Below are 24790 nucleotides of genomic sequence, written 5' to 3'. Positions count from 1 at the left end.
CTGAGGTACTCCTGGTGAGGATAGTAAATGGGGACATGCAGGTAAGCATCCTTGATGTCCAGGGATATCATGTAATCCCCCTCGTCCAGGCTTGCAATAACCGCCCTGAGCGATTCCATCTTGAACTTGAATTTTATTATGTATGTGTTCAAGGATTTCAAATTTAAAATGGGTCTCACCGAACCGTCCAGTTTCGGTACCACAAACAGTGTGGAATAGTAACCCCGTCCTTGTTGAAGTAGGGGCACCTTGATTATCACCTGCTGGGAATACAGCTTGTGAATTGCCGCTAGCACAGCCTCCCTGTCTGAAGGAGTAATCGGCAAGGCAGATTTTAGGAACCGGTGGGGTGGAGACGCCTCGAATTCCAGTTTGTACCCTTGAGATACTATTTGCAGGATCCAGGGATCCACCTGTGAGCGAGCCCACTGATCGCTGAAATTTTTGAGGCGGCCCCCCACCGTACCTGGCTCCGCCTGTGGAGCCCCACCGTCATGCGGCGGACTTGGAAGAAGCGGGGGAGAACTTTTGCTCCTGGGAACCTGCTGTTTGTTGCAGCCTTTTTCCCCTACCTCTGCCTCTGGACAGAAAGGACCCGCCTTTTCCACACCTGTTTTTCTGAGTCCGAAAGGACTGTACCTGATAAAACGGCGCCTTTTTAGGCTGTGAGGGAACATGTGGTAAAAATGCTGACTACCCAGCAGTTGCTGTGGAAACTAGGTCCGAGAGACCATCCCCAAATAACTCCTCACCCTTATAAGGCAAAACTTCCATGTGCCTTTTTGAATCTGCATCCCCTGTCCACTGGCGAGTCCATAAGCCTCTCCTAGCAGAAATGGACAATGCACTTATTTTAGATGCCAGCCGGCAGATCTCCCTCTGTGCATCTCTCATGTATAAGACTGAGTCTTTTATATGCTCTACGGTTAGCAGAATAGTGTCCCTGTCTAGGGTGTCAATATTTTCTGACAGGGAATCTGACCACGCAGCGGCAGCACTGCACATCCATGCTGACGCAATAGCTGGTCTAAGTATAATGCCTGAGTGTGTATATACAGACTTCAGGATCGCCTCCTGCTTTCTATCAGCAGGTTCCTTGAGGGCGGCCGTATCCGGAGACGGTAGTGCCACCTTTTTAGACAAACGTGTGAGCGCTTTATCCACCCTAGGGGGTGTCTCCCAACGTGACCTATCCTCTGGCGGGAAAGGGAACGCCATTAGTAACTTCTTAGAGATTACCAATCTTTTATCAGGGAAAGCCCACGCTTCTTCACACACTTCATTTAATTATTCTGATGGGGGAAAAACTACGGGTAGTTTTTTCTCCCCAAACATAATACCCTTTTTAGTGGTACCTGGGTTTATATCAGAAATTTGTAACACCTCTTTCATTGCTTCAATCATGCAACGAATGGCCTTAGTGGACATTAGACTAGACTCATCGTCGTCGACACTGGTGTCAGTATCCGTGTCGACATCCGCGTCTGCCATCTGAGGTAGCGGGCGTTTTAGAGCCCCCGATGGCCTTTGAGACGCCTGGACAGGCACGAGCTGAGAAGCCGGCTGTCCCGCATTTGGCATGTCATCAAATTTTTTGTGTAAGGAGTCGACACGTGCACGCAATTCCTTCCATAAGTCCATCCACTCAGGTGTCTGCCCCGCAGGGGGTGACATCCCTTCTATAGGCATCTGCTCCGCCTCCACATCATTATCCTCATCAAACATGTCGACACAGCCGTACCGACACACCGCACACACACAGGGAATGCTCTAACAGAGGACAGGACCCACAAAAGCCCTATGGGCAGACAGAGTGAGAGTATGCCAGCACACACCAGAGCGCTATATAATGCAGGGACTAACTGAATTATGTCCCCTATAGCTGCGGTTATATATACTGCGCCTAAATTTAGTGCCCCCCCTCTCTTTTTTACCCTTTTCTGTAGTGTAGACTGCAGGAGAGAGCCAGGGAGCTTCCTTCCAGCGGAGCTGTGAGGGAGAAATGGCGCCAGTGTGCTGAAGGAGATAGCTCCGCCCCTTTTTCGCGGACTTTTCTCCCGCTTTTTTATGGATTCTGGCAGGGGTAATTATCACATATATAGCCTCTGGGGCTATATATTGTGGTATTTTTGCCAGCCAAGGTGTTTTTATTGCTGCTCGGGGCGCCCCCCCCTAGCGCCCTGCACCCTCAGTGACCGGAGTGTGAAGTGTGTATGAGGAGCAATGGCGCACAGCTGCAGTGCTGTGCGCTACCTTGGTGAAGACTGATGTCTTCTGCCGCCGATTTTCCGGACCTCTTCTTGCTTCTGGCTCTGTAAGGGGGACGGCGGCGCGGCTCCGGGACCGAACACCAAGGCCAGTTCCATGCGGTCGATCCCTCTGGAGCTAATGGTGTCCAGTAGCCTAAGAAGCCCAAGCTAGCTGCAAGCAGGTAGGTTCGCTTCTTCTCCCCTTAGTCCCTCGCTGCAGTGAGCCTGTTGCCAGCAGGTCTCACTGTAAAATAAAAAACCTAATTATATACTTTCTTTTTAGAAGCTCAGGAGAGCCCCTAGTGTGCATCCAACCTCGGCCGGGCACAAAATCTAACTGAGGCTTGGAGGAGGGTCATAGTGGGAGGAGCCAGTGCACACCAGGTGACCTAAAAGCTTTCTTTAGTTGTGCCCAGTCTCCTGCGGAGCCGCTATTCCCCATGGTCCTTTCGGAGTTCCCAGCATCCACTAGGACGTCAGAGAAATAATGGTGCCCAAACACTTGTGAGATAATCGGTGCCAACCTTCGATTTCGACCGCATCGGTGAGAGAAATCGAAGGATTGTATGCACATTTTAGGCATCTTTCGACGCGATGTGCGGGCATGCCAGTCGAATCTCACGTTTCAAGATAGTATGTGCTGCACTTAATATTTATCGAATCGCAGTGCGATTGCATGTGTTTTTAAAAACCCATGCTATATATCGCACTGCGATGGGCACCCGTCGGGAGCAGATGGAGACCGCTCCCACTCGGCGGTGACGTGCCCATCGCGTGATTACCATGCGATCATGGTAATCACTTTGGCAGTTCAGCACTAGTTTATGGGCACCATTAGTTTCAGAAGGCTGGGTTAAAAGACAATAAGGAGAAAAAACGACACCGAAAAAACATACAATATTGCTAACATTTGTATCGGGTCCTCATACTTTTTAGGATTCAGTTTAATATCGGACAAAATTTTAACAAAGGTGCATAATAAATGAAATAACTTGCTTATAGAGAACCACAAAGATATTGGCCAAACACCAGTGAAACACTGCAGTACATAGCAGTAAAAATAAGATTTTACTTACCGATAAATCTATTTCTCATAGTCCGTAGTGGATGCTGGGGACTCCGTCAGGACCATGGGGAATAGCGGCTCCGCAGGAGACAGGGCACAAAAAGTAAGCTTTTAGGATCACATGGTGTGTACTGGCTCCTCCCCCTATGACCCTCCTCCAAGCCTCAGTTAGGTACTGTGCCCGGACGAGCGTACACAATAAGGAAGGATCTTGAATCCCGGGTAAGACTCATACCAGCCACACCAATCACACCGTACAACCTGTGATTTGAACCCAGTTAACAGTATGATAACAACGAAGGAGCCTCTGAAAAGATGGCCTACAACAATAATAACCCGATTTTTGTAACAATAATTATGTACAAGTAATGCAGACAATCCGCACTTGGGATGGGCGCCCAGCATCCACTACGGACTATGAGAAATAGATTTATCGGTAAGTAAAATCTTATTTTCTCTAACGTCCTAGTGGATGCTGGGGACTCCGTCAGGACCATGGGGATTATACCAAAGCTCCCAAACGGGCGGGAGAGTGCGGATGACTCTGCAGCACCGAATGAGAGAACTCCAGGTCCTCCTCAGCCAGGGTATCAAATTTGTAGAATTTTACAAACGTGTTCCCGCCTGACCACGTAGCTGCTCGGCAAAGTTGTAAAGCCGAGACCCCTCGGGCAGCCGCCCAAGATGAGCCCACCTTCCTTGTGGAATGGGCATTTACAGATTTTGGCTGTGGCAGGCCTGCCACAGAATGTGCAAGTTGAATTGTACTACAAATCCAACGAGCAATAGTCTGCTTAGAAGCAGGAGCACCCAGCTTTTTGGGTGCATACAATATAAACAGCAAGTCAGACTTTCTGACTCCAGCCGTCCTGGAATTATATATATATATATATATATATATATATATATATATATATATATATATATATATATATATATATATATATATATATATATATATATATATATATATATATCACAAATAGAAATGGATTCTCGTGGGAGCCAATGTGCCTTTTGTATGACAATAATTAAAAGTTTTTATTGTACAGAAACAAACGATATTTATCCTAAGCGTTCGTTATTGACACAACCTTCTAAAAATTCATATAAAACAATATTACAATCTTATACATAAATTACAGTTGGATGTGAGGATTTTACAGCCAGGTGATCAGTCAGAACTCGAAATGGATGTATCTCCAACCAGATGTTTGTGATAAGGACTTTGTTAACCAGACGTTGCAAAACCCAACGCGTTTCGTCCGTTAGGACTTCATCAGGGGTTTGGAATCTGGATAGTTACAAATGGAAATATATAAATCATATAGTCTTCATTAATAAGACATATTATTATCCAGGTAAGTATTCCATTGAAATCTATTGTGGATTAACATACATACCAGTTCTTATAGTAGGAGTGATTACCATTGATTAGAAAGGTTTAGAATATCCAATGATTACATCCAATCACATATTCAATTCGATAAATATAATATCTGAAACATTATCGTTATAATAATCAATAAACATTATCCTTATACAAATGATAAAAGGAAGAGGGAGGGAGAGTCAAAAGAAGAGAAAAGGGAGGGAAAGTCGAAAGAATATTATGAATGTCAATATAAATCAAATAGCTCCGTATTTATCCACATAATCAACATCAATTCAGCTGATGGAAATGATACAAAGGGCAGGGTCTACAAGTATCAGAAACCACCAATAGTTATAGAACACTCCAATTAAAGTCCACATAAAACTTCAAATTCACAATATACACACAATTATATCCACATTACAACTCATTGTACAATACATACCTAGATAGACTTCAAAAAAATATATATAAATTTGGTTGAAATTAGATGATGTTACGTTCCCTAAAAGGGATAAAGATAAAATAGTTTTTTGTCACTCAAATGATTGTTAATAGGAAATGTTCCTGTAACATCCTGTTTACCATTAAAATAACATAGATGCTACCAACAAATCAGAGAAGATATAACAACTTCCTCAATTGATTATAAGAAACCATGCTGATGTCAGTATTTAATGTAAGGTATTTAAGGTGATTCAAATAGAAGAACTTTTTTATCCAAAACTAATTAATAAATGATGTCTTTAATCTAACATGCAATGGGGAGTGGTATATTCAATCAATCATTAGAGAGCCAATTAAGTTCACAGCTGTAATTTATAACCAGCAAGAAGAACTTTTTAACATCTGAAATACTAATCTTAACATCATATGGTAATTAATATTTGCACTAAATTAGTCTGGTTCTTACCTATTTTCAATCAAGAATGGTGGAACCTTATAGTCTACCTCTGTTTATACATGTCACCAAACAGAGAACTTAGGAAAATTTCAAATCCTGAACGAAACTATTCCCTGTGGACAAGTAAATCTAAATCAGTATATTACAATCATACTAAAATTAAGTAGTTACTCTTAAATTAAGGAATCCATTCATCTAATAAATTTTCAAAAAGACCATCCAATAACTAAGTTCCAAATATACAATTATAATACTCAAACTTACTTTTTACAGGAACAAGTGCAACCTCACTGAATCCCAACTACAGAATGAGAGGCAATATAAGGACATCCCTTTATAGCTCCCTTGATATTACATCACTTCCTGCTGGCTGATTAATTAATTTATTATTAGTTAGTGATGTGTTAGGACCTCATAGTACTATGTGGAATGCCATTCTTACTGGTTACCTAACAGATCCCCTAAATTATGTCTTTAATCTAACATGCAATGGGGAGTGGTATATTCAATCAATCATTAGAGAGCCAATTAAGTTCACAGCTGTAATTAATAACCAGCAAGAAGAACTTTTTAACATCTGAAATACTTAACCTCATATGGTATTCAATGATTGCACTAAATTAGTCTGGTTTTTACCTATTTTCAATCAAGAATGGTGGAACCTTATAGTCTACCTCTGTTTATACATGTCACCAAAAAGAGGACTTAGGAAAAATTTCAAATCCTGAATGATACTATTCCCTGTGGACAAGTAAAACTAAATTAGTATATTACAATCATATTAAAATTAAGTAGTTACTCTTCAATTAAGGAATCCATTCATCTAATACATTTTCAAAAAGACCATCCAATAACTAAGTTCCAAAAATACCAATATAGTACTCAAACTTACTTTTTACAGGAACAAGTGCAACCTCATTGAATACCAACTACAGAATGAGAGGCAATATAGGGGCATCCCTTTATAGCTCCCTTGATATTACATCACTTCCTGCTGGCTGATTAATTAATTTATTATTAGTTAGTAATGTGTTAAGACCTCATGGTACTATGTGGAATGCCATTCTTACTGGTTAACTAACATCAATTCTGCTTCCTGACATTATAAAAAATAAGAGGGGACAAAATCTGAACGCTACATGCGTTCCACTCTCACGTGCGTGTCAACGCACCGCACTTCCGGTTCCGGCGGAAGTACGCACCGCGTGCGTGTCACAGTCATGCACTTCCGGCGGATGTACATCACATGCGAGTCACGATCGCTGTTTGCGTGCCATGGTCCCGTAGTTCGATGGAGATGTGTCAGCGGATGTTAAATTTTGTGGTTAGCTTTAGGGATTCTTTCTGTGATGAATAAAGATTAAACAAAAATTCTTTATAAGGTCTACTATTAAAGAGTTCTTTGGTCATTAAAGTCAAACTCTTTTTTCACAGTTAGAATTGTAACATTAATATTGAATTCTAAATAGTAATAAAGTGCTGTTATCTCATCAATTAAATAAAGGTATTAATAGTGCTATTTATTAAATAAGTGTTAATCAATATAAGTGACCAATTTGTGATAAATAATATTAATTATAAACTATTTGATAAAAAAAATATACTTAAAGTGACTTATTGCAATAATAACTAATAGTATTGATACGACATGTTTCAAATTTAAAGTTTAGTGTTTAATTGTCTGGTTCAAATTACACCGACAATATTAATATAACCAACATCAACATGATTTCCCATTTACAGAAAGATTCACCACATATTACATTTCATAAGAGTTATATATTGATAGACCATGAACATACTATATATACTTAAATCATCCCTAAGTTGTATATTCCTTTTATCAAACTTAAACTAAAAAAAAAACTATAAACATAGGGGGAGGGGGGGGGGACTGTAAGATGGCCGGACTAATAATAGGAATGGTTAAATACTATTCACTTCTCTTTTATTATGAAGACTATTATAGGAAAGACACAATATCAATATCTTCGTTTAAGCCACCAGGAGTGAGAGTGTTCAAAGAGTAGATCCAAAATGTCTCCTGTTTGGATAAAGTTAGATCTCTACTTTTTCCTCTAGGATCTGATGGAATGTATTCAAGAATGGTAAAGGAGAAATTCTCCTTAGTCACAACTGAATTGTGTTTATCCATAAAGTGTCTGGGGAGACTATGGGACGTCAGTTTGTTTTTCACGTTCCTCATATGTTCTTGTACTCTGATTTTAATCATTCTCTTAGTTTTGCCTATATACGATAGGCCACAGCTGCAAGTGATCCGATAGATAACATATTCAGTGTTACAGTTCACAAGGTGTCCTAATTTGTACCATTTCCCTGTTTCCATTTTAATATTAATGGATTTACGTTCCATAAATTTACAACAGATACACTTTGAACATGGATAACAACCCTTTGTAGGTATAATGGAGTCTGGACAGCTTCTGTGTTGTACTAAGTCAGATAGTCTACTTGGTGCTATTATACTTTTCAGATTGGTGGATTTCTGGAAGACCAGATTAGGTTTATTTGGAAGCGTAGGGCCCAAAATTGGGTCCTTCAAAAGTAAACCCCAATGGCGTTCCAGAATTTTTCTAATTGAATGATTTTCACGGTTAAATTGTGTAATAAAAGGTCTTAACTACGCTTCCAAATAAACCTAATCTGGTCTTCCAGAAATCCACCAATCTGAAAAGTATAATAGCACCAAGTAGACTATCTGACTTAGTACAACACAGAAGCTGTCCAGACTCCATTATACCTACAAAGGGTTGTTATCCATGTTCAAAGTGTATCTGTTGTAAATTTATGGAACGTAAATCCATTAATATTAAAATGGAAACAGGGAAATGGTACAAATTAGGACACCTTGTGAACTGTAACACTGAATATGTTATCTATCGGATCACTTGCAGCTGTGGCCTATCGTATATAGGCAAAACTAAGAGAATGATTAAAATCAGAGTACAAGAACATATGAGGAACGTGAAAAACAAACTGACGTCCCATAGTCTCCCCAGACACTTTATGGATAAACACAATTCAGTTGTGACTAAGGAGAATTTCTCCTTTACCATTCTTGAATACATTCCATCAGATCCTAGAGGAAAAAGTAGAGATCTAACTTTATCCAAACAGGAGACATTTTGGATCTACTCTTTGAACACTCTCACTCCTGGTGGCTTAAACGAAGATATTGATATTGTGTCTTTCCTATAATAGTCTTCATAATAAAAGAGAAGTGAATAGTATTTAACCATTCCTATTATTAGTCCGGCCATCTTACAGTCCCCCCCCCCCTCCCCCTATGTTTATAGTTTTTTTTTTAGTTTAAGTTTGATAAAAGGAATATACAACTTAGGGATGATTTAAGTATATATAGTATGTTCATGGTCTATCAATATATAACTCTTATGAAATGTAATATGTGGTGAATCTTTCTGTAAATGGGAAATCATGTTGATGTTGGTTATATTAATATTGTCGGTGTAATTTGAACCAGACAATTAAACACTAAACTTTAAATTTGAAACATGTCGTATCAATACTATTAGTTATTATTGCAATAAGTCACTTTAAGTATATTTTTTTTTATCAAATAGTTTATAATTAATATTATTTATCACAAATTGGTCACTTATATTGATTAACACTTATTTAATAAATAGCACTATTAATACCTTTATTTAATTGATGAGATAACAGCACTTTATTACTATTTAGAATTCAATATTAATGTTACAATTCTAACTGTGAAAAAAGAGTTTGACTTTAATGACCAAAGAACTCTTTAATAGTAGACCTTATAAAGAATTTTTGTTTAATCTTTATTCATCACAGAAAGAATCCCTAAAGCTAACCACAAAATTTAACATCCGCTGACACATCTCCATCGAACTACGGGACCATGGCACGCAAACAGCGATCGTGACTCGCATGTGATGTACATCCGCCGGAAGTGCATGACTGTGACACGCACGCGGTGCGTACTTCCGCCGGAACCGGAAGTGCGGTGCGTTGACACGCACGTGAGAGTGGAACGCATGTAGCGTTCAGATTTTGTCCCCTCTTATTTTTTATAATGTCAGGAAGCAGAATTGATGTTAGTTAACCAGTAAGAATGGCATTCCACATAGTACCATGAGGTCTTAACACATTACTAACTAATAATAAATTAATTAATCAGCCAGCAGGAAGTGATGTAATATCAAGGGAGCTATAAAGGGATGCCCCTATATTGCCTCTCATTCTGTAGTTGGTATTCAATGAGGTTGCACTTGTTCCTGTAAAAAGTAAGTTTGAGTACTATATTGGTATTTTTGGAACTTAGTTATTGGATGGTCTTTTTGAAAATGTATTAGATGAATGGATTCCTTAATTGAAGAGTAACTACTTAATTTTAATATGATTGTAATATACGAATTTAGTTTTACTTGTCCACAGGGAATAGTATCATTCAGGATTTGAAATTTTTCCTAAGTCCTCTTTTTGGTGACATGTATAAACAGAGGTAGACTATAAGGTTCCACCATTCTTGATTGAAAATAGGTAAAAACCAGACTAATTTAGTGCAATCATTGAATACCATATGAGGTTAAGTATTTCAGATGTTAAAAAGTTCTTCTTGCTGGTTATTAATTACAGCTGTGAACTTAATTGGCTCTCTAATGATTGATTGAATATACCACTCCCCATTGCATGTTAGATTAAAGACATCATTTAGGGGATCTGTTAGGTAACCAGTAAGAATGGCATTCCACATAGTACTATGAGGTCCTAACACATCACTAACTAATAATAAATTAATTAATCAGCCAGCAGGAAGTGATGTAATATCAAGGGAGCTATAAAGGGATGTCCTTATATTGCCTCTCATTCTGTAGTTGGGATTCAGTGAGGTTGCACTTGTTCCTGTAAAAAGTAAGTTTGAGTATTATAATTGTATATTTGGAACTTAGTTATTGGATGGTCTTTTTGAAAATTTATTAGATGAATGGATTCCTTAATTTAAGAGTAACTACTTAATTTTAGTATGATTGTAATATACTGATTTAGATTTACTTGTCCACAGGGAATAGTTTCGTTCAGGATTTGAAATTTTCCTAAGTTCTCTGTTTGGTGACATGTATAAACAGAGGTAGACTATAAGGTTCCACCATTCTTGATTGAAAATAGGTAAGAACCAGACTAATTTAGTGCAAATATTAAATACCATATGATGTTAAGATTAGTATTTCAGATGTTAAAAAGTTCTTCTTGCTGGTTATAAATTACAGCTGTGAACTTAATTGGCTCTCTAATGATTGATTGAATATACCACTCCCCATTGCATGTTAGATTAAAGACATCATTTATTAATTAGTTTTGGATAAAAAAGTTCTTCTATTTGAATCACCTTAAATACCTTACATTAAATACTGACATCAGCATGGTTTCTTATAATCAATTGAGGAAGTTGTTATATCTTCTCTGATTTGTTGGTAGCATCTATGTTATTTTAATGGTAAACAGGATGTTACAGGAACATTTCCTATTAACAATCATTTGAGTGACAAAAAACTATTTTATCTTTATCCCTTTTAGGGAACGTAACATCATCTAATTTCAACCAAATTTATATATATTTTTTTGAAGTCTATCTAGGTATGTATTGTACAATGAGTTGTAATGTGGATATAATTGTGTGTATATTGTGAATTTGAAGTTTTATGTGGACTTTAATTGGAGTGTTCTATAACTATTGGTGGTTTCTGATACTTGTAGACCCTGCCCTTTGTATCATTTCCATCAGCTGAATTGATGTTGATTATGTGGATAAATACGGAGCTATTTGATTTATATTGACATTCATAATATTCTTTCGACTTTCCCTCCCTTTTCTCTTCTTTTGACTCTCCCTCCCTCTTCCTTTTATCATTTGTATAAGGATAATGTTTATTGATTATTATAACGATAATGTTTCAGATATTATATTTATCGAATTGAATATGTGATTGGATGTAATCATTGGATATTCTAAACCTTTCTAATCAATGGTAATCACTCCTACTATAAGAACTGGTATGTATGTTAATCCACAATAGATTTCAATGGAATACTTACCTGGATAATAATATGTCTTATTAATGAAGACTATATGATTTATATATTTCCATTTGTAACTATCCAGATTCCAAACCCCTGATGAAGTCCTAACGGACGAAACGCGTTGGGTTTTGCAACGTCTGGTTAACAAAGTCCTTATCACAAACATCTGGTTGGAGATACATCCATTTCGAGTTCTGACTGATCACCTGGCTGTAAAATCCTCACATCCAACTGTAATTTATGTATAAGATTGTAATATTGTTTTATATGAATTTTTAGAAGGTTGTGTCAATAACGAACGCTTAGGATAAATATCGTTTGTTTCTGTACAATAAAAACTTTTAATTATTGTCATACAAAAGGCACATTGGCTCCCACGAGAATCCATTTCTATTTGTAATCTACTTTTAATACCTTATCTGACAGAGGGTATTTCTTGTTGGTTTGAGACTAGAGGTATAGCGCAAGATATTAGGGTTGATTTTTTGTTTTGTGATATATATATATATATTTTTTTTTTCAGGGCCCCGACAACGTCTAGCAACTTGGAGTCCTCCAAGTCCCTAGTAGCCGCAGGCACCACAATAGGTTGTTTCAGGTGAAACGCTGACACCACCTTAGGGAGAAACTGGGGACGAGTCCCAGTTCTGCCCCGTCCGAATGGAAAATCAAATATGGGCTTTTGTAAGACAAAGCCGCCAATTCTGACAATCGCCTGGCCGAGGCCAGGGCCAACAGCATGGTCACTTTCCATGTGAGATATTTCAAATCCACAGATTTGAGCGGTTCAAACCAATATGATTTGAGGAATCCCAACACTACTTTGAGATCCCACGGTGCCACTGGAGGCACAAAAGGGGCTGTATATGCAATACTCCCTTGACAAATGTCTGGACTTCAGGAACTGAAGCCAATTCTTTCTGGAAGAAAATCTACAGGGCCGAAACTTGAACCTTAATGGACCCCAATTTGAGGCTCATAGACACTCCTGTTTTCAGGAAGTGCAGAAATCGACCTAGTTGAAATTTCTTCGTGGGGCCTTCCTGGCCTCACCCACGCAACATATTTTCACCACATGTGGTGATAACGTTGTGCGGTCACCTCCTTCCTGGCTTTGACCAGGGTAGGTATGACCTCTTCCGGAATGCCTTTTTTCCTTAGAATCCGGCGTTCAACCGCCATGCCGTCAAACGCAGCCGCGGTAAGTCTTGGAACAGACATGGTACTTGCTGAAGCAAGTCCCTTCTTAGCTCCTGAGGGCATTAGTCCTCTATGAGCATCTCTTGAAGTTCCGGGTACCAAGTCCCTCTTGGCCAATCCGGAGCCACGAGTATAGTTCTTACTCCTCTACGTCTTATAATTCTCAATACCTTGGTTATGAGAAGCAGAGGAGGGAACACATACACCGACTGTTACACCCACGGTGTTACCAGGACATCCACAGCTATCACCTGAAGGTCTCGTGACCTGGCGCAATACCTGTCCCGTTTTTTGTTCGGGCGGGATGCCATCATGTCCACCTTTGGTCTTTCCCAACGGTTCACAATCATGCGGAAAACTTCCCTATGAAGTTCCCACTCTCCCGGGTGGAGGTCGTGCCTGCTGAGGAAGTCTGCTTCCCAGTCGTCCACTCCCGGAATGAACACTGCTGACAGTGCTATCACATGATTTTCCGCCTAGCGAAAAATCCTTGCAGTTTTGCCACTGCCCTCCTGCTTCTTGTGCCGCCCTTTCTGTTTACGTGGGCGACTGCCGTGATGTTATCCCACTGGATCAATACCGGCTGACCTTGAAGCAGAGGTCTTGCTAAGTTTAGAGCATTATAAATTTGCTCTTAGCTCCAGTATATTTATGTGGAGAGAATTCTCCAGACTTGATCACACTCCCTGGAAATTTTTTCCCTGTGTGACTGCTCCCCAGCCTCTCAGGCTGGCCTCCGTGGTCACCAGCATCCAATCCTGAATGCCGAATCTACGGCCCTCTAGAAGATGAGCACTCTGTAATCACCACAGGAGAGACACCCTTGTCCTTGGATATAGGGTTATCCGCTGATGCATCTGAAGATGCGATCCGGACCATTTGTCCAGCAGATCCCACTGAAGAGTTCTTGCGTGAAATCTGCCGAATGGAATCGCTTCGTAATAAGCCACCATTTTTACCAGGACTCTTGTGCAATGATGCACTGACACTTTTCCTGGTTTTAGGAGGATCCCGATTAGCTCGGATAACTCCCTGGCTTTCTCCTCTGGGAGAAACACCTTTTTCTGGACTGTGTCCAGAATCATCCCTAGGACCAGCAGACGTGTCGTCGGAACAACTGCGGCTTTGGAATATTTAGAATCCACCCGTGTTGTCGTAGAACTACTTGAGATAGTGCTACTCCGACCTCCAACTGTTCTCTGGACCTTGTTCTTATCAGGAGGTCGTCCATTTTCTTTGAAGACGAATCCTCATTTCGGTCATTACCTTGGTAAGGACCCGGGGTGCCTTGGACAATCCAACGGCATCGTCTGAAACGGATAGTGACAGTTCTGTACCACGAACCTGAGATACCCTTGGTGAGAAAGGCAAATTTTGGGACATGGAGGTAAGCATCCCTGATGTCCCGGGACACCATATAGTCCCCTTCTTCCCGGTTCGCTATCACTGCTCTGAGTGACTCCATCTGGATTTGAACCTTTGTAAGTGTTCAAATATTTCAGATTTAGAATAGGTCTCACCTAGCCTTCTGGCTTCAGTACCACAATATAGTGTGGAATAATACCCCTTTCCCTGTTGTAGGAGGGGTAATTTTATTATCACCTGCTGGGAATACAGCTTGTGAATTGTTTTCAATACTGCCTCCCTGTCGGAGGGAGACATTGGTACAGCAGACTACAGGAACCTGCGAGGGGGAAACGTCTCGACATTCCAATCTGTACCCCTTGGATACTACTTGTAGGATCCAGGGGTCCTGTACGGTCCTAGCGTCATGCTGAGAACTTGGTAGAAGCGGTGGAGGGCTTCTGTTCCTGGGAATGGGCTGCCTGCTGCAGTCTTCTTCCCTTTCCTCTATCCCTGGGCAGATATGACTCTTATAGGGACGAAAGGACTGAGGCTGAAAAGACGGTGTCTTTTTCTGCAGAGATGTGACTTAGGGTAAAAAACGGTGGATTTTCCAGCAGTTGCCGTGGCCACCAGGTCCCATGGACCGACCCCAAATAACTCCTCCCCTTTATACGGCAATACATCTTTGTGCCGTTTGGAATCTGCATCACCTGACCACTGTCGTGTCCATAAACATCTTCTTGCAGATATGGACATCGCATTTACTCTTGATGCCAGAGTGCAAATATCCCTCTGCGCATCTCGCATATATAGAAATGCATCCTTTAAATGCTCTATAGTCAATAAAATACTGTCCCTGTCAAGGGTATCAATATTTTTAGTCAGGGAATCCGACCAAGCCACCTCAGCTCTGCACATCCAGGCTGAGGCGATCGCTGGTCGCAGTATAACACCAGCATGTGTGTGTATACTTTTTAGGATATTTTCCAGCCTCCTATCAGCTGGCTCCTTAAGTACGGCCCTATCTGTAGATGGTACCGCCACTTGTTCTGATAAGCATGTGAGCGCCTTATCCACCCTAAGGGGTGTTTCCCAACGCGCCCTAACTTCTGGCGGGAAAGGGTATACCGCCAATAATTTTCTATCGGGGGAAACCCACGCATCATCACACACTTCATTTAATTTATCTGATTCAGGAAAAACTACAGGTAGTTTTTTCACATCCCACATAATACCCTTTTTTGTGGTACTTGTAGTATCAGAAATATGTAACACCTCCTTCATTGCCCTTAACGTGTGGCCCTAAAGGAAAATACGTTTGTTTTTTCACCGTCGACACTGAAATCAGTGTCTGGGTCTGTGTCGACCGACTGAGGTAAATGGGCGTTTTACAGCCCCTGACGGTGTTTGAGACGCCTGGACAGGTACTAATTTGATCGCCGGCCGTCTCATGTCGTCAACCGGCTTGCAGCGTGTTGACATTATCACGTAATTCCATAAATAAGCCATCCATTCCGGTGTCGACTCCCTAGAGAGTGACATCACCATTACAGGCAATTTGCTCCGCCTCCTCACCAACATTTTACTCATACATGTCGACACACACGTACCGACATACAGCACACACATAGGGAATGCTCTGATAGAGGACAGGACCCACTAGCCCTTTGGGGAGACAGAGGGAGAGTTTGCCAGCACACACCAAAACGCTATAATTATACAGGGACAACCTTTATATAAGTGTTCCTCCCTTATAGCATTTACTATATATTCATATCGCCAAATCAGTGCCCCCCCTCTCTGTTTTTAACCCTGTTTCTGTAGTGCAGTGCAGGGGAGAGCATGGGAGCCTTCCCACCAGCATTTCTGTAAGGGAAAATGGCGCTGTGTGCTGAGGAGAATAGGCCCCGCCCCCTTTTCGGCTGGCTTCTTCTCCGGAGTTTGTGATGTCTGGCAGGGGTTAAATACATCCATATAGCCTCAAGGGCTATATGTGATGTATTTTTCGCCATACAGGTATTATACATTGCTGCCCAGGGCGCCCCCCCCCGCGCCCTGCACCCTCCGTGACCGCTGTGTGAAGTGTGCTGACAACAATGGCGCACAGCTGCAGTGCTGTGCGCTACCTGATGAAGACTGAAAGTCTTCTGCCGCCTGGTTCCGGACCTCTTCAATTTTCAGCATCTGCAAGGGGGGTCGGCGGCGCGGCTCCGGGACGAACCCCAGGGCGAGACCTGTGTTCCGACTCCCTCTGGAGCTAATGGTGTCCAGTAGCCTAAGAAGCCAATCCATCCTGCACGCAGGTGAGTTCACTTCTCTCCCCTAAGTCCCTCGTAGCAGTGAGCCTGTTGCCAGCAGGACTCACTGAAAATAAAGAACCTAAAAACTTTTTCTAAGCAACTCTTTAAGAGAGCGACCTAGATTGCACCCTGCTCGGACGGGCACAAAAACCTAACTGAGGCTTGGAGGAGGGTCATAGGGGGAGGAGCCAGTACACACCATGTGATCCTAAAAGCTTACTTTTTGTGCCCGTCTCCTGCGGAGCCGCTATTCCCCATGGTCCTGACGGAGTCCCCAGCATCCACTAGGACGTTAGAGAAATCAGTGCCAAAATACAAACACAACTATAGTGTAAAAGAAAAAAGAAAAAATTCCATGAAACATAAGAAACTACAATGAAGAACGGACATACACTTGTCCTAATTCTCACCTTTCCTTCTGTAACCGTCCGCAACGTGTCGATTAATCGCAGTTTGATTGGAAGGTCTGTTATCTCCTCAACGTATTTACAGGTTTGCTGGACCATCTTAGCCACGGCCTGTGCCAAACACAAAAACATGAATAGGTCATAGAAACCGAAAACTTGAACATCACTTCGTTACAAAAATAAATTTTGGAACTACAACAAATATAGAATGAAAATGCATCCATGAATCAGATTATATTAAATCTTCAAACTTTGTTGTTAGGTGCTATGGTGAGTATAGGAAAAATGTGCTCAACAACACAAGAAAATGAGGCAACTGTTGTGGGGTTCTTTAGTCAGAGTTTACAACATTGTGAAATGAGTTGGTCTATTAAGCATATGGAATCCTCCGGTATCTGTAACACTATCCTATTACTAAACAAACGTACTGTTATATAGCATATATAATTTATGGTCCCAGATTAATATACAGAGACAAGGGGTTATATAGCATATATAATTTATGGTCCCAGATTAATGTACAGATTATGTAATATAATCCAGCTAAATGCAGGTCATAAATCACAAACAATATTTAGTCCAATGTCACAAATATAAAGGTCAGAAGACATATGCGAGTGATATAAGCAGTACCAATTATGCGTAATAGCCCATAGCAACATAAATTTATACCACCTAATTGGGGAATCTTAACTCATTACTTATTTAGGTAGAAAATAACCTCTGCCCTTGGATGTGAACAGAGGGCCTGAACAATGTTAAAAACATATCAGCCAAATTTATATAAAAAAAAATAAGAATTTACTCACCGGTAATTCTATTTCTCGTAGTCCGTAGTGGATGCTGGGAACTCCGAAAGGACCATGGGGAATAGCGGGCTCCGAAGGAGGCTGGGCACTCTAGAAAGATTTAGGACTACCTGGTGTGCACTGGCTCCTCCCACTATGACCCTCCTCCAAGCCTCAGTTAGGACACTGTGCCCGGACGAGCGTACACAATAAGGAAGGATTTTGAATCCCGGGTAAGACTCATACCAGCCACACCAATCACACCGTACAACTCGTGATATGAATCCCAGTTAACAGTATGAAACAACTGAGCCTCTCAACAGATGGCTCAACAATAACCCGATTTAGTTAACAATAACTATGTACAAGTATTGCAGATAAACCGCACTTGGGATGGGCGCCCAGCATCCACTACGGACTACGAGAAATAGAATTACCGGTGAGTAAATTCTTATTTTCTCTAACGTCCTAGTGGATGCTGGGAACTCCGAAAGGACCATGGGGATTATACCAAAGCTCCCAAACGGGCGGGAGAGTGCGGATGACTCTGCAGCACCGAATGAGAGAACTCCAGGTCCTCCTCAGCCAGGGTATCAAATTTGTAGAATTTTGCAAACGTGTTCCCGCCTGACCACGTAGCTGCTCGGCAAAGTTGTAAAGCCGAGACCCCCCGGGCAGCCGCCCAAGATGAGCCCACCTTCCTAGTGGAATGGGCATTTACAGATTTTGGCTGTGGCAGGCCTGCCACAGAATGAGCAAGCTGAATTGTACTACAAATACAGCGAGCAATAGTCTGCTTAGAAGCAGGAGCACCCAGCTTGTTGGGTGCATACAGGATAAACAGCGAGTCAGATTTTCTGACTCCAGCCGTCCTGGAAACATATATTTTCAGGGCCCTGACAACGTCTAGCAACTTGGAGTCCTCCAAGTCCCTAGTAGCCGCAGGCACCACAATAGGCTGGTTCAGGTGAAACGCTGACACCACCTTTGAGAGAAATTGGGGACGAGTCCTCAATTCTGCCCTATCCATATGGAAAATCAGATAAGGGCTTTTACATGATAAAGCTGCCAATTCTGACACACGCCTGGCTGAAGCCAAAGCCAATAACATGACCACTTTCCACGTGAGATATTTCAGATCCACGGTTTTTAGTGGCTCAAACCAATGTGATTTTAAGAAACTCAACATCACGTTGAGATCCCAAGGTGCCACAGGAGGCACAAATGGGGGCTGAATATGCAGCACTCCCTTCACAAATGTCTGAACTTCAGGTACTGAAGCTAGTTCTTTTTGAAAGAAAATCGACAGAGCCGAGATCTGTACTTTAATGGAGCCTAGTTTTAGGCCCATATTAACTCCTGCTTGCAGGAAATGCAGAAATCGACCTAGTTGAAATTCCACTGTTGGGGCCTTTTCGGCCTCACACCATGCAACATACTTCCGCCATATGCGGTGATGATTTGCTGTAACCTCTTTTCTAGCTTTAATAAGCGTAGGAATGACTTCCTCCGGAATGCCCTTTTCCTTCAGGATCCGGCGTTCAACCGCCATGCCGTCAAACGCAGCCGCGTTAAGTCTTGGAACAGACAGGGCCCCTGCTGTAACAGGTCTTGTCTGAGCGGCAGAGACCACGGGTCCTCTGAGATCATCTCTTGAAGTTCCGGGTACCACGCTCTTCTTGGCCAATCCGGAACCACGAGAATTGTGTTTACACCTCGCTTTCTTATTATTCTCAATACCTTTGGTATGAGAGGTAGAGGAGGGAACACAAACTGACTGGTACACCCACGGTGTCACTAGAGCGTCCACAGCTATCGCCTCAGGGTCTCTTGACCTGGCGCAATACCTCTCGTTTTTTGTTTAGGCGGGACGCCATCATGTCCACCTGTGGACGACCCCACTGATTTACAATCATTTGGAAGACTTCTGGATGAAGTCCCCACTCTCCCAGGTGGAGGTCGTGCCTGCTGAGAAAGTCTGCTTCCCAGTTGTCCACTCCCGGGATGAACACTGCTGACAGTGCTAGTACATGATTTTCCGCCCATCGGAGAATCCTTGTGGCTTCTGCCATTGCCATCCTGCTTCTTGTGCCGCCCTGTCGATTCACATGGGCGACTGCCGTGATGTTGTCTGACTGGATCAGCACCGGCTGGTGTAGGAGCAGGGATTTTGCTCGACTTAGGGCATTGTAAATGGCCCTTAGTTCCAGAATATTTATGTGAAGGGAAGTCTCCTGACTTGACCATAGTCCTTGGAAGTTTCTTCCCTTTGTGACTGCCCCCCAGCCTCGTAGGCTGGCATCCGTGGTCACCAGGACCCAGTCCTGTATGCCGAATCTGCGGCCCTCCAAAAGATGAGCACTCTGCAGCCACCACAGAAGAGACACCCTGGTTCTTGGGGACAGGGTTATCAAGCGATGCATCTGAAGATGCGATCCGGACCACTTGTCCAACAGGTCCCACTGAAAAATCCTGGCATGGAACCTGCCGAATGGAATTGCTTCGTAAGAAGCTACCATCTTTCCCAGGACCCGCGTGCAGTGATGCACCAATACCTGTTTTGGTTTTAGGAGGTCTCTGACTAGAGAAGACAACTCCCTGGCTTTCTCCTCCGGGAGAAACACTTTTTTCTGGACTGTGTCCAGAATCATTCCCAGGAACATTAGACGTGTCGTCGGGACCAGCTGTGACTTTGGGATATTCAGAATCCAGCCGTGCTGGCGCAGCACTTCCTGAGATAGTGCTACTCCCACTAACAACTGTTCCTTGGATCGTGCCTTTATTAGGAGATCGTCCAAGTATGGGATAATTAAAACTCCCTTTTTTCGAAGGAGAATCATCATTTCCGCCATAACCTTGGTAAATATCCTCGGTGCCGTGGAGAGTCCAAACGGCAGCGTCTGGAATTGGTAATGGCAATCCTGTACCACAAATCTGAGGTACTCCTGGTGAGGATGGTAAATGGGGACATGCAGGTAAGCATCCTTGATGTCCAGGGATACCATGTAATCCCCCTCCTCCAGGCTTGCAATAACCGCCCTGAGTAATTCCATCTTGAACTTGAATTTTTTTATGTATGTGTTCAAGGATTTCAAATTTAAAATGGGTCTCACCGAACCGTCCGGTTTCGGCACCACAAATAGTGTGGAATAGTAACCCCGGCCTTGTTGAAGTAGGGGTACCTTGATTATCACCTGCTGGGAATACAGCTTGTGAATCGCTGCTAGCACCGCCTCCCTGTCTGAGGGAGCAATCGGCAATGCAGATTTTAGGAACCGGTGGGGTGGAGCCGCCTCGAATTCCAGCTTGTACCCCTGAGATACTATTTGAAGGATCCAGGGATCCACCTGTGAGCGAGCCCACTGATCGCTGAATTTCATGAGGCGGGCCCCCACCGTACCTGGCTCCGCCTGTGGAGCCCCACCGTCATGCGGCGGACTTGGAAGAGGAAGCGGGGGAGGACTTTTGCTCCTGGGAACCTGCTGTTTGTTGCAGCCTTTTTCCCCTACCTCTGCCTCTAGAGAGAAAAGACCCTCCTTTTCCCCGCTTGTTTTTCTGGGTCCGAAAGGACTGAACCTGATAAAATGGCGCCTTCTTAGGCTGTGAGGGGACATGGGGTAAAAATGCTGACTTCCCAGACGTTGCTGTGGAAACTAGGTCGGAGAGACCATCCCCAAATAATTCCTCCCCCTTATAAGGCAAAACTTCCATGTGCCTTTTGGAATCTGCATCTCCAGTCCACTGGCGAGTCCATAAGCATCTCCTAGCAGAGATGGACAATGCACTTATTTTAGATGCCAGCCGGCAGACTTCCCTCTGTGCATCTCTCATATATAAGACTGAGTCTTTGATATGGTCAATTGTTAGCAGAATCGTGTCAATATTTTCTGACAGTTTATCCGACCACGCAGCGGCAGCACTGCACATCCATGCTGACGCAATAGCTGGTCTAAGTATAATGCCTGAGTGTGTATATACAGACTTCAGGATCGCCTCCTGCTTTCTATCAGCAGGTTCCTTAAGGGCGGCCGTATCCTGAGACGGTAGTGCCACCTATTTAGACAAACGTGTGAGCGCTTTATCCACTGTAGGAGGTGTTTCCCAACGTAACCTATCCTCTGGCGGGAAAGGGAACGCCATTAGTACCTTCTTAGGAATTACCAGTTTCTTATCAGGGGAAGCCCACGCTTCTTCACACAATTTATTTAATTCATCTGACGGGGGAAAAACTACAGGTAGTTTTTTCTCCCCAAACATAATACCCTTTTTTGTGGTACCTGGATGTAAATCAGAGATATTTAACACCTCTTTCATTGCCTCAATCATGCAGTGAATGGCCTTAATGGGCATTAAATTTGACTCCTCGTCGTCGACACTGGTGTCAGTATCCGTGTCGACATCTACTTGTGCCATCTGAGATAGCGGGCGTTTCAGAGCCCCTGATGACTTTTGAGACACCTGGACAGGCACGAGCTGAGAACTCGGCTGTCCCGCAGTCGGCATGTCGTCAAATTTCTTATGTAATGAGTCTATACGTGCCCTCATTTCTTTCCATAAGCACATCCACTCAGGTGTCTGCCCCCCAGGGGGTGACATCCCTTCTAAAGGCATCTGCTCCGCCTCCACCTCATTATCCTCATCCAACATGTCGACACAGCCGTACCGACACTCCACACACACAGGGAATGCTCAATATAGAGGACAGGACCCACAAAAGCCCTTTGGGGGGACAGAGTGAGAGTATGCCAGCACACACCAGAGCGCTATATAAGGCAGGGACTAACTGAGTTATGTCCCTTATAGCTGCTTTTTAATATAAACTATATACTGCGCCAAATTAAATGCCCCCCCTCTCTCTTTTTTACCCTTTTCTGTAGAGTAGTCTGCAGGGGAGAGCCAGGGAGCTTCCTTCCAGCGGAACTGTGAGGGAAAAATGGCGCCCAGTGTGCTGAGGGAGATAGCTCCGCCCCTTTTCCGCGGTCTATTCTCCCGCTTTTTTCTGGATTCTGGCAGGGGTATTTACCTCATATATAGCCCCTGGGGCTATATATTGAGGTATTTTTGCCAGCCAAGGTGTTTTTATTGCTGCCTCAGGGCGCCCCCCCCCCCAGCGCCCTGCACCCTCAGTGACCGGAGTGTGAAGTGTGAGAGGAGCAATGGCGCACAGCTGCAGTGCTGTGCGCTACCTTGGTGAAGACTGATGTCTTCATGCCGCCGATTTTCCGGACCATCTTCTTGCTTCTGGCTCTGTAAGGGGGATGGCGGCGCGGCTCCGGGACCGAACATCAAGGCTGGGCCTGCGGTCGATCCCTCTGGAGCTAATGGTGTCCAGTAGCCTAAGAAGCCCAATCCGGCTGCAAGCAGGCGAGTTCGCTTCTTCTCCCCTTAGTCCCTCGCTGCAGTGAGCCTGTTGCCAGCAGGTCTCACTGAAAATAATAAACCTAAGACTATCTTTCTTCTAAGAGCTCAGGAGAGCCCCTAGTGTGCATCCAACCTCGGCCGGGCACAAAATCTAACTGAGGCTTGGAGGAGGGTCATAGTGGGAGGAGCCAGTGCACACCAGGTAGTCCTAAATCTTTCTAGAGTGCCCAGCCTCCTTCGGAGCCCGCTATTCCCCATGGTCCTTTCGGAGTTCCCAGCATCCACTAGGACGTTAGAGAAATAAAAAAATTGTATTTGTGAAACAAAAGCCAAACAATTGTTACACATGCTGCGTAAAATATGCACAGTTGAAATAGATGTTCGCAGTTAACCTAACCCTCACCCTTTAGTGCCTAACCCTATTGCCCCCTCTGTGCAGCCTAACCCTATCCTCCCCACCCTGCAGCCTAACACCCCCACCCCCCAGAGTGTGCCTACACCTACACCCCCCCCTCCCCAGCCTATACCTATCCTGGCAGTTTATACTTACCTTCGGGATGCCGACTATCAGGATCCAGACGACGAAATCCTGACAGTCGGCATCAGGATTTCGTCGTCGGGATCCTGATCTCTTCGGGATGCCGTTTTCTGTATTCTGACTGCTGTCGGGATTCCGGTGTCATTATTACAGCTGCTGGGATCCTGAATGTATACCTTCCTCCAGGCGAAGGGCTTACCTGCTGAGGAAGCCAGTTTCCCTGTTTTTCACTCCAAAAGGTGAAAAACAGCTGAAAATGGCTTTGAGGTTTTACTCCACACAATTCATTGTGTGTCTCTTTCATTGCCAAGGTATTCTTGGTACACTCTTGGTGAGTTATGCAAGCCACAGCAGTGGCATTGTCAGTTTGGAACTTGATGGCCAAGAACAGTCATCCGTAGACCAGATTTATCCTCCGGTAAGGACTGTCCTATGCTAACAGGTGTCTCACAGAAGTCCCAGGAAGAACATACACATGGAAGGAAATGAATGAATCCAATATCCAGGCTGTCTCCAGAAAAAGGGTACAGCAAAGCTGGAGAGTTTGCCTTGATAGGTAGATTGTTAGGTAAGGAGAGCTGTCACCCTCATGGATTTGAAAAGTGCATTATCATGATTTCTGTAAACACTCTCAGCAATTAGACCTGGTCACATTGCTATAACTACTTAAAATGACAGACCTGAACAGCACATATGAGGCAGCACTGGTTTTTCTCTAAGTTTGGAATATGTAAATCTGCTTTTCAAGAACGCCATGAACTCGTCCCAATCCATGCTATTGATAACCATTCTCAAGGACTCCATCTTGAACCTGTCAGCCTTTAATAGTACCTTTAGGGATTTAATTTTCAGAATAAGTTGAACGGAACGGTCTTGTTTTTGTACCATATGAAGACTGAGGGCCAAATGTAATACAGTGAGAGTTTCAGAAAGTGCGATTTGGTAAGGTTTTGCAGTTTTTTTTAAAGTGGTAATTATTTACACAGCAAGGTCAACCTGGTTTTGCAGTGTAAATGATTGCCACTTTAAAAAAAACCTGAAAAACCTTACCAAAGCTCTCACATTCTGAAACTCACACTCTTATTACATTTGGCCCTGAATGGCTTTCATCAAAGCAAAACACTCCTGTTCACTAGTGATGAAAAGGGGCCTGGGCAGGGACTTCAGT

General features: G+C 43.1%; 1 protein-coding gene and 2 long non-coding RNA genes across 4 annotated transcripts in view; 1 reads left to right on the top strand and 2 right to left on the bottom strand.

Annotated features, from left to right (window-relative positions):
* The window catches only part of PSMD12 (proteasome 26S subunit, non-ATPase 12), a 100381-nt gene that overhangs the window by 44427 nt on the left and 31164 nt on the right, over nt 1–24790 (bottom strand). Inside the window, exon 4 of the mRNA XM_063960826.1 lies at nt 16939–17046. Coding sequence (XP_063816896.1) covers nt 16939–17046 — 108 coding nt within the window. The remainder of the gene's footprint in view (nt 1–16938; nt 17047–24790) is intronic.
* On the bottom strand, nt 4327–6598 carry LOC135057919 (uncharacterized). The gene is made up of 5 exons (XR_010244463.1): nt 6487–6598; nt 5604–5707; nt 5136–5195; nt 4719–4814; nt 4327–4609 (listed from the first exon to the last, which is right to left on the bottom strand). It is a non-coding gene; the product is annotated as an uncharacterized LOC135057919 (long non-coding RNA).
* LOC135057918 (uncharacterized) lies at nt 9781–12046 on the top strand. Of its 2 annotated transcripts, XR_010244461.1 has the most exons (5): nt 9781–9886; nt 10666–10769; nt 11178–11237; nt 11559–11654; nt 11764–12046. It is a non-coding gene; the product is annotated as an uncharacterized LOC135057918 (long non-coding RNA). The 2 variants fall into 2 exon arrangements; XR_010244462.1 differs by lacking the exon at nt 11178–11237 and having other exon boundaries at nt 9784–9886.

This window comes from Pseudophryne corroboree, chromosome 3 (assembly GCF_028390025.1).
Source record: "Pseudophryne corroboree isolate aPseCor3 chromosome 3, aPseCor3.hap2, whole genome shotgun sequence".
NCBI classification, from domain to species: Eukaryota; Metazoa; Chordata; class Amphibia; order Anura; family Myobatrachidae; genus Pseudophryne; species Pseudophryne corroboree.
Note: the sequence above shows the minus strand (reverse complement) of the source record. Positions and strands in the feature narration are given on the sequence as shown.